The 10,721-nt window shown below is 48.4% G+C and overlaps 2 protein-coding genes across 2 annotated transcripts in view; one reads left to right on the top strand and one right to left on the bottom strand.

Moving 5' to 3' along the window:
• HECTD4 (HECT domain E3 ubiquitin protein ligase 4) overlaps positions 1 to 10,721 on the top strand; it is a 426,162-nt gene that overhangs the window by 108,809 nt on the left and 306,632 nt on the right. The gene's annotated exons all lie outside the window — the stretch shown is intronic.
• The window catches only part of WSCD2 (WSC domain containing 2), a 42,130-nt gene that overhangs the window by 10,233 nt on the left and 21,176 nt on the right, over positions 1 to 10,721 (bottom strand). Inside the window, exons 3-4 of the mRNA XM_042441413.1 lie at positions 6,238 to 6,352; positions 4,023 to 4,207 (exon numbers count right to left, since the gene is read on the bottom strand). Of these exons, the coding sequence (XP_042297347.1) occupies positions 4,023 to 4,207; positions 6,238 to 6,352 (300 nt within the window). The remainder of the gene's footprint in view (positions 1 to 4,022; positions 4,208 to 6,237; positions 6,353 to 10,721) is intronic.

The following is a 10,721-nucleotide window of genomic DNA, read 5'->3' as shown; positions in this document are numbered from 1 at the left end:
GACTTGCCCATGGTTACCCTGTGGGTTTCCATGGCCAAGCAGGGATTTGAACCCTGGTCTCCAGAACTGTAGTCCAACATTCAAGCCACTATACCACGCTGTCTCAGAAGATACTGATCTGGAAAAGATTGCTTGAACGTTTCTTTGTACAGACATCTCATTCTCGCTGCTGTTAATACACCAACAGTCAATGCCATTCTTTGGGGCCCATTTCATTAACCCATCCCAATGTTATAATAATTCAGGAAGCCATGGGTTCTCTTATTAATGTCAGTCGAAAAACAGTATCAGTCACTAGCATCTGGAATATATATAACCCATGCTGCCATGGGTTACTGTTTCACTGGTCTTCTGCCAAACTGCAGTTTCCTCCTATTGATCTCTCTCTTAGATCTCCTGCTCCCTAGTTCTCTCTGTCAAACAAGGCACTGGAGCCCGTTTTGTATTTTACAGTTCTCGGGAAACTGTGGACAGATCAGAAGCAAAAATTAATTGCCTGCGGTCACTTGTAACTTGAGCTTCCATCCAACATACATTAGTGTTTCGGTTCCACAGCCGACCGGGGGTTACCAACTGGCATGTTGGACCATCAGTGACTCAGATCCTCTCCAAGAATCTAGGAGTCGGTGAGATCTTGTCGGAGGACGGGGTTGAGATCTGCCACGGAACTTGGAAAGAGCATGAAGTTCTTTCCCGGAGACACTGGCAGCCAGTTGGGGGGCATTTTGGTCAAGTGACGGAGCTCTACCCGGATGAAATCTGGCAACTGTTGGCGGAAACAGTACCGGGCACCACCTTACAAAGCTCTGGCGCACCAATAAATTACACTTTCCAGAATTCCATAGCATGGAACCTTGGCAGTTGAAGTGGTATCAAGCTGGATTGTTTGTGCAGTGCGGATGCAGCTCATGAGTGATTTTCTTCCCTCAAATAGGAGGCCAGGTTACCTACAAGATTGCTTCTTTCCGTAGAATCCACCCTGTACCCTCAGATCATCTGGGGCACATTTACTTCACCAGCCAGAACCAGACTGGCAATGGTCACCCAGAGGACTGTGAAATGGCCTGCTGGGAAGGATTCGACAGCTAAACATGCGGTCTGAATTTAAAATTGTATTAAAGATCTGTCTCTTCCAACAGGCCTACCTAGTCGAGGTTAAACTGTAAATAATAAATTGGTATATTTTTAATGTTCTGCTGGATGATTTAAATGTGGCCTATGCTTATGCGTTTTAACTTAATGTGCTTAAATGGTGTTAGGTGTTGTGCCCTGCCTGGAGCTTTGGGGAGAAGTGGGTAAGATGATTGAGGATGATGATGACGACGATGGCCATGCGAATGTATCACTTCTCATTCCAGATGTGGGTCAAAACATGCCCACTTTGTCACTCTTGGGGGGGTGAGCCACCATGTTTTACCCAAGGGGACCGCCATTTTGTGTGTATGTCAATATGGGCATTTTCCATGGTTTTTGGTCTTCTGGGGATAATTTTTTTTTTTTAAATAAATGGGTGCTTTGGATGTCTGTGGGCCAAAAAACAGGGTCTGTGAGGCACACTTCCCCCATCCCTATTCACTGCACTCACCAAGAGGATTCTGGGCAGAAGCTGCCGGGCTCCTTTTTACGAGTGCCATCTTTGCTAGGTCAGCTGGACTGCCAGGCAGGGGGTGGAGGGTGGTAGCAGCAGCAAAAAGAGATGTGGGAGAGGGGCATTTGCTGCTGAAGCGTGCCCCATTGGAGGCTGAACCCCAATGCAAGCTTGGCACCAGTCCTGGGGCAACTTTGCCAGGGCTCTGGAGTTTGAAACTTCCCTTTGCCTTGGCCCCTGGCACACATACAACTGTTGTCATGTGCAATTTGTAGGCCTCTGGACCTCTCAGGCGGTTGTTCCTGCAGGAGAGTCCGCCGACCCTCCCTGCCTCCCTCCCTGGGAAGACCACCGTTCCCCCATTTGGTGAGCTTCTCCACTCTGCCTTTGACCTTTAAGTACTAGCGAATGAGCCAGACTAGCCCAGCATCTTAACTATGGAAGCTGGTGAGGAATGCAGGGAATGCAAAATGAGCAACGGAATGCAGGAAACCTTGGAGAGTCGGGGAGAGATCAAAAACCCACTTGGAACCCATTAGCAGAGCTCAAGTGCCCATGCATTCCTTTCATCTGCATGGCCATGCCCTCCCTCCTGTACGTTGCGTTTCCCATCATCTGCCAGCCCAGGGTGCTCTGCAGTGGTTTGTTTCCCCCTGCCATCCAAAGGCTGCCACATCTTACAAAACCACTGGGAAAAGACATAAAATGGCCAAAAACATGTTAAAACTGGAAAGACGGTAGCAGCTAGGTTGGTTCAAGTGCAACAAAATGCACCAGTGCAGCCCACCATGTAGGCCCAAGGTGGTAAAGTGCCCCCTGCCCCTGTGCAGTTACCCACCCTTGCCCTGAAGGAAAACTTCAAGTGGGGTGAGGCTCCCACGGCTGTCCAGATACTGTTGTTTTGCATGCCTTCAAGTCGTTTTCGACTTATGGCAACCCTAAGGCAAACCTCTCTGGGGGTTTTCTTGGTAGGTTTCTTCAGCGTGGGTTTGCTATGGCCATCCTCTGAGGCCAAGAGTGTGTGACTTACCAAAAGTCACCCAGAGGGTTTACATGACCAAGGCAGAATTTGAACCCTTGGTTGCCAGAGTCCTAATCCAATGTTCAAACCACTCTGCCACCCTGGCTCCCAGGAATATCTCAGCCCAGATATTGCTGGACTCCAACACCCAGCCAGCTGAGCCAATGGGGCAGAATGCTGGGAGGTGCAGTCCAACAGCATCCAAAGGGCCCAATGATTCCCAGCTTTGTCTCGGACAAAGAACCCATCATCCCCATCCTGCTATTCTGAGCATCAAGGTTCAACACAGGGATCTGTGACACCTTTCCTTTTCTCAAAGTGATTTGCGGAGGAGATTTGCAGAACCTTCACTTGAGAAAGCTTAAGATGATGCATTCATCCCCTCAAAACCCTCTTTCCATTTGCAGTGAGCAGTGCGTTTCTTTTACCAATATAAATGTGTGTGTGTCTTAAATATAGATTTTAATAACCCAGTGTTATGAAAGCCTTCGGCAGAAGGCAGGATATTAAATTTCTATAGTAAGAACCAGCCGGTGTGTGGTAATGGTTAGAGTGTCGGACAATGCGTGCATCTGCACTGTAGCAACAAGGCAGTTGTCAGAACCAGTTAAGATCAAGTATAATATTAAACATATCCAGTTATTTAATATTCACTTCATGTATTCAGCTCATATATGATCACTGTTGTATGTTTAATATATATATATATATTGATCTAGATAGTTCTGTGTGTTGAGACATTGCATAGTGTTGGGGGTTGGGAAAATAAGGTGGAATATTAAGGGTGAGGTTTGGCTTGTGGATGGGGCCCTGCCAAGGGGTTTGGAATGTGGGATTGAAGGTAACGGTTCTTCAACTGTAAGGTGGCTGGTTGCCATGAGGATTGAGTCCTGGGTGAGGTTTTAAAGTGGGAACTTTTCCTTGTGCCTACAGATTCTGCAAAGACATGCTTCTGGTTACTTCTGCTGTGCATCTTACAATAAACTTTCTTGTTTTACATTAAGTTGGTTGTGGATCATTAGCCTGAGGTTCTCAATTCTCACAGCAGTCTGACACCACTTGAACTGCCCTGGTGCCATCCTGCAGAATCCTGGGATTTGTAGGCACTCCCCAGCACTCTTGAGCAGAGAAGGTTCGAAACCTTGTAGAACTACAAATCCCAGGCTTCTATAGGATGGAGCTGCAGAACTTAAAGTGGTATCAAATGGAATTCTTTCTACAGAGTAGATGCAACTTTAGACTCTGGAGACCTGGGTTCAAATCCTGAGAAGGGCAGGTGATAACAAGGGGTCTTGAAGGCCTCTCATTCAGAGGGCCACCATAAGGCCCGGCTGATTTGAAAGCAATGAGCAACCAAGTGCAAAAAAGGAACATTTCCAAGTGGGGTTGCTTCCTTGCGGAAGCCTTACTTACACCTCCTTGCAGACTCCTGGGCCAATTCGAGGCGGTAGATGGAAAGTCGGTTGATCCCTCCGCAGATGTTGCTCTTCTCTCCCTTACACTCCATGTTGCATTCGGAATTGCTGACGTTTGCCGCCTGGATCTTGTGCCCGCAGTAACATTCAGCCCCGAACTCCAGCCCCGCATAGAGGTAACCCCTGGCAAGGCAGAGAGCAGCACATGAAGGAGGGTATGTGCAGGTGGTCAGGGCGCATGGGCAGCTTCAACTACTGGACTTTTCTCCCTTTGCTGAGTTATGTAGGGGCAGTGGGTGGGGGATTCTGGGAGTTGCAATCCCCCGAAAAACAGCTTTTCGAAGCCTTGAGCGAGACTCGGGATAGGAAGACTCTTGGAAAATATTCCGAAGATGGGTTTTTTGAGTGTCAAGAAGTTCTAAGGAGAAGAACCTGGGACTGCTGCAAATCTTCGTTTTGGACAACGGCTCCCAGAACCTGCCAGCTGCACAATTGTGCCGGCTGGGGGAGTCTGGGAGATGTAGTCCAGAAAAGTAGCATTCCCAAGCTCTGGCTGTAGCCCATCTTTGAAGGCCTATATCAAGGTGTGCGCCATGGGAGACGCCAGCCAGTGTGTGTTTCAACCAATGTCAACCCTTGAGGAATGAGTTATGCAGTTGAAGATTTATTCTATGCAAAAATTTGCTCGTGATGGTTTTGTGCAGAAAACAGCATTCATCTGCACAGAAAATAACATTTCTGCCTGGAAAGCAGATTTTTTCTCTCGGCAGAAACTATTTTTGAGCCTCTGCACAGAAATATCATTTTCTTCATGCCATCTTGCATTTTTCTGTGCATTTTCTTTGACACAGAAGAGGCAGTCTATTTCTGCACAGAAAATGCTGCTTTCTGCGCCAAACAACCGTCCCTGATTTTGGTTGTGCCGAATCAAGCTCAAACTGCCAGAAGTTTGAGGTCAGAACAACAATGTCCACTGTTTGGTGAAGTTTCTTTTTCGGACTGCAACTCCCAGAATCTGCCAGCCCTGTGGTCAACATGAATGTCTGCTAGACCGAAAAGCAGAGTCTGGAGAAAGGCCTGTTTTGGACAACGGCTCCCAGAACCTGCCAGCTGCACAATTGTGCCGGCTGGGGGAGTCTGGGAGATGTAGTCCAGAAAAGTAGCATTCCCAAGCTCTGGCTGTAGCCCATCTTTGGAGGCCTATATCAAGGTGTGCGCCATGGGAGACGCCAGCCAGTGTGTGTTTCAACCAATGTCAACCCTTGAGGAATGAGTTATGCCAGACTGGTGGGAAGAAGCATCACTTCTCTGTAGAAAAGATCTCCAGGCATGTTATAGATCATAGAGCAAGAAATGGGCACATTATTTAAAGGCTAGACAAGGAGCGGGAGAGCGGGCATGATGGGTCTTTGGCAGGCACAGCAAGAAGAGCCAGGCCTCCAAAAGGGGGGATCTCGTTTTTGGAAAACCAGAAGGAGAAAGATGCCAGAGCAGAGCCAGGGGCACCCGGTGGCTTCAAGATAGTGGGTCTGTGCTGGATTTTAGTACAAACTTTAAAGGACCGAGGTGCTGAAGTCATTTTGTGGAGCAGAGGCAGGGGCTGCAGGTAGAACCTTTACAGTTCAGACTTAAACCCAGAGCAGGCACAGCCAGAATCCACCAGCTCATGGCATTCTCTGCCTTGTGGAAAGAAGGTTGAGCACTGCTGGCACCCATTGTCAAACTCCACCACTCTCTGAGGCAGCCTCTTCCAATGTTGAACAGCTCTTACCGTTGGATTGGCTGGCCTCCAGATGGCACGTACCCAAACTCTGAGAGATCCCAACGGTTTGGGCAGCGCTTTTACAAGAGCAGCCAGCGTTTCAGCAACGGGCCCAGGTCCTTGTTGTCGTTCCCCCTGGAGGGTGTCAAAGGGCCACAGAACCTCCCCCTTGAGATAGCCCCCCCCCCTTTATGGCCTGGTGCATAATACCACAATATCTGAGCCTGCCTTTTCATGTCCAGCCTGGGACGGAAGGCCATTTCCATGCAAAGAAGCCCCTGTCCCAGGCCAGGGCTGAAAAACAGGTTCTTTCCAAATTTGGGGCCTGAGCAGAAGAAGGCCGAAAACCAACCACAGGTGGAAGGTGCCTCCCCCTGAGCTGCCAGGAGAGAAAGAGACTCAATGCCTTGGAATTAATGACGAAGCCCCCATCGTGGCTTTGCCACCCTACCGTTCGGCACAGTTGTCCTGGCAACGGAAGAGTGTCATTTTTTTGTAGTCAAAGAAAGACACCCCGCGCAGGGCTCTCCGGTGGGTGTTGTCCACGTAACAGCCAATGTACTTTGCTGGGAAAGGGAGGAAAAAGGAAAGGATTAAAAGCAGGGATCTCCACATCTATCCCTCCACCAAGCAATTGCTCTCATACTCCCCAGTGATGCTGGAAGGTTGGGGAGCACAAGCACCACCCTGGCACAGGCCTTGCATTGGCATCCCACTAGCGTGTGGTCCTTTCCCCCATGCACATTTCAGTTTCACAACAACCCTGTGAGGGAGAGAAAGCTATGAGGACTAGTAGGTTCATAGCCTGGGAAGGATTTGAACTCAAGTGTCCCTGGTTCTCAGACATCCTAAACTAGCATCTTTGGATTGTTGGCTTAAAGAACCCTTAAGGCTTTTACAAAGCTGGGAGTGGACTTCTTGCCGCTTCTGGCCTTCTCTTTTGGGGTTGGTTAGGTCTGCAAATACATTTGTCCCTCCACATTTGCGGCTTTGACTTTTGTGGATTTGATTACTCACGGATTTTATTGATCTGTTCTCTCTAGCAATATCTAGGTGCTCTGGCGCAACTTGACCCAAATGTCGCACTGAAGGCCCTAGAGATTCCCAGAGTGAACACTAGGCATTTGTAGCTCCTCTGTCGCAATTTGATGGTCAATATCTGGCAGATGTGAACCACCGAGTTGCACTGGAGGACTTAGAGATTCCTAGAGAGGTGTTCCCGCGGATGAAAGCGTGGTGTTTTTGCTATTTGCAGTTTTTCCACATTCACGTACCCCTAGCCCTAGCGAACGTGGGGGGACGAGTGTGTTCTTTCAGTCTCTCCTTTTGGTCCTAAATACCCCACTTCTCTGTCTCCCAGGAAATGTTGCAGCTTGGTTGCCAACCCAGTCCATGCGGAGTGCTGTCTCAGTGCCAAGCCACCTGCAAGCTTGAAAGTGTCGAGTTTAACCCACCTCTGTGATCTCGACCGCTTCCTCCGTTCTGCTTGGTGCCGCCTGGCCTGTGGGAGCTGAACCCACACCAGGCCTCCGACTGCAGACACAAGACTGTCTCCACAGCAGGAACTGTCTCACTTGCTCCCTGGCAAAGTCACAGGGAAGACGGCGCTAAATGGATTACGCGGAAAGCCCCGGTCCTGGGCACAAGCCCCCCAGCGCCCGAGAAGAGCTCAAGCTTTGCCTAGGCCTGCCATTCCCCAGCTTTTTTTTAATTTTATTCTTTTTACAAGAATCCTTGTAAGACCTTTGGGGAATGAAATCCTCCATTGTTCGGTACAACTTGCCCACCGGCAGACATCTGTTACACTATGATGCCGCCTTCTCTTTCAGGGGAATTGTGGCATGCGATCTGCTTGGGTTGCCGACATGTCTGTCACAGAGCAACCATCTTATTAAAGTGGTAGCTGACATAATCAGTTTTTAGTCTTTGAAATGATGCCTTTTAATGGCTCTTGTTTATTTTTAATTTATCTTATTGTGTGCCACCCTGAGATATAAGAGGAAGGGAGGGAGGGAGGGAGGGAGGATAGAGCAGGTCAGAAGGAGAGAGAAGGGAAGACTCCAGGGCATCCCCAGGAGATTTTCGGCTGATCTTAATTCCCAGGTAAGTTGGTCTGTTGTTGTGTGCCTTCAAGCCACTCCTGACTTATGGCAGCCCTAAAACCTATCTTGGGGTTTGCTTGGCAAGACTTCAGAGGGCGTTTGCCATTGCCATCCATCCTCTGAACCTGAGAGAGTGTGACTAGCCCAAGGTCACCCAGTGGGTTTAAATGGCCAAGTTGGGATTCAAGTCCCGGCCTCCAGAGTCTTAGTCCAACACTCAAACCACTACACTGCCTTGGCTCTCAGGTAAGTTGGCACTGGGGATAGAACAGGTTGGTAAGCCTACAAAAAAGTGTACCTCCCTGCCCTGCTGGGGAACCAACTCTATAGACCCATGGAAGGGCTGGGAATAGGCGGGCAGGCCACTGTGCCAGCCTTTTTGCCCAGCAGCACAGACGTTTGAGACAGTCCTCCTCTTGTGTTTCCTCAGCATTGCCCTCTCCCTGCCCTGACTCCATAAAGAACGCAATGGGGGTCGGTTGCAAGAGAACCTGGGCTCTGCACGTTGCCAGGGCTGTTTGTTCAGTGAACTGTAGCTGCTGCCATTTCTTCCGCCTATTAAGGCTGGCGGGGCAGATCCCCTCCCAGGGCCAGGCAGGGAGTCCGCTCTTCTGGAATCCATTAACGCCCGGCGTATTAATATGGGCTGACAAGGGGCCTGCCGCTTTTCTGATTAGGACAGAAATTGCCCAAGGCAGGTAGCTGTGAACATATTGCCCATTGCACGGCTCGGTTTGCAAGAGTTCCTTTGCCAGGGATTTTCTCTTCCAGCCCCAGAGGCAGCCTTACTAAGGAGTCTATATGGTATCACATGGAAGGAGGTCAGTGGGATGGGTGGCACCAGGGGTTCTTGCACCGGGTGACGCCAACCCAAGTGACCCCACTGGTACATCCTAGCTGGGCACAACAGGACCCAATGTGCAACTAGACTGAGGTGCATCAGTCATCATTGTGCATCAGTCTCAATGCACATTGGTTACTTTGCTGGCTTTCCTGGGTAGTAATGGATCCTCTACAGATTTTTTGGAACCACCAGGTTTTCATTCTTGCAGATGTAAGTCCCCTTAGGAAGACCTCAGTCCCCAATAGGATTCCAGCCATGAAAAATAATATGAAGAAGAGCACAGAGAAGGACAGGGGAATAGAAGCAGGGCAAACATAGCAAATAAATATTAATGATATAAATGTCTAATGTTTTCACTTTATCAATGGTTTAATTGCTTTTTAAATAACTCTTATCTTGTTGCTGTGTGCCTTCGAGTCATTTCCGACTTAAGGCAACCCTAAGGCATCCCTGTCATGGGATTTTCTTGGCAAGTTTTGTTCAGAAAGGGATTGCCATTGCCTCCCTTTGGGGCAGAGAGAGTGTGACTAGCCCAAAGTCACCCAGTGGGTTTCCATGGCAGAATAGGGATTCGAACCCTGGTCTCCAGAGTCTAACACTCAAACCACTACCCCATGCTGTTATCTCTAATAACACTTATATATTTATACTTTTATTAATGACTTTGTATAGTTTTAACCTGTATTGGTTTTAAATATGGTGTTAGCTGTCTTGAGCCCCATTATTAAGAGATAAGCAGGATATAAATAAATAAAATAATAATCATAATCAGGATATTCAGAAGATGGGTCGGAGTTTGTGATCACAGTTATCTAGACTTTTGCATTTGTAACTGATTCGTAACGGGTATCTGCTAGGGTTTGATACCAGGATCCCCCATGGATACCAAAATCCGTAGATGCTCACATCCTATTGAATAGAGTGGCATAGTAAAATGGCATCCCTTATATAAAATAGCAAAATCAAGGTTTGCTTTATGGTTATTGCATTATTTTGGAATATTTTCACGCCACGGACAATTGAATCCATGGATATGAACGACAGAGTGCAGTCACAATCTCTAGGGTATTCAATAGTGTACGGGATACATAAAGATCATGAAACCCTCCCAGTCCTGTTTTACTGGGCAGCAGCCACTGTGCATAAGAGAGGTCTGTTCTCCTGTTGACCAGGGCATGCCAGACTGCTGTTTCCGCCTGTCTTTCACCCATGATCTCTGGTGCAACAGTCAGAAGAGGTAGCCCTGTCGCAATTCTTCCTCATATCCCAGATCACTGGTGGCAGAAGGGGGGCAACATCGACCCCCGTCACTCACAGCAGCTGATCCTTAGTAAGTCAGGCTTGGGAGGGTCAGACCAGGAGACGCTGCTTAGTGGGGCACACTTAACTCAGAAGCTGATCCAGCCTCTCGGCCACGGTCTGCTTAATAGGCTTGTGGCACTGTGAGAGCAGAGGGAGGGCTTTTTCGGAATGGTATTTGGCCATGCTCATTAGTTTAATTTGAACTGACACTTGGAGCATCACAACCAGATGGCAAGTGAGAATCAACTGTCGGTTGCTGCCGGTTGTTGCCGAGGTGGCAGTGGCAGTCCCAGCCATATGCAAGGCATCCACAACAATTAACCTCTGAGAGGACGACTGCTAATGCCTCCTGACGGGGAGGGGACTTGCCAGAGGAGGTTGGCATAGGGCTATTCCACACAGCTGAGGGGGTGGTGGGTGTCTGTCGGTGACACGCTCCCTGCCTTCCACTGACTCTCTCTGCAAAGGTGGGCAGAAGAGATGGAGGGACCTTCCCTGCCCCAGGAATTGTAAAATCTCAGAGTTGGAAGAGGGCCATCCCATCCAACCCCATTCTGCCATGCAAGAAGATATCTTATCTATTTTATTGTTTGTATGTACAGCACTGTGCAAATCTACAGCACTATATAAATAAAGCATAATAATAATAATAATAATAATAATAATAATAATAATAATAATAATAAT

This window comes from Sceloporus undulatus, chromosome 10, assembly GCF_019175285.1.
Source record: "Sceloporus undulatus isolate JIND9_A2432 ecotype Alabama chromosome 10, SceUnd_v1.1, whole genome shotgun sequence".
In the NCBI taxonomy this organism is placed as follows: Eukaryota; Metazoa; Chordata; class Lepidosauria; order Squamata; family Phrynosomatidae; genus Sceloporus; species Sceloporus undulatus.
This window is presented reverse-complemented; position numbering and strand designations above follow the sequence as displayed.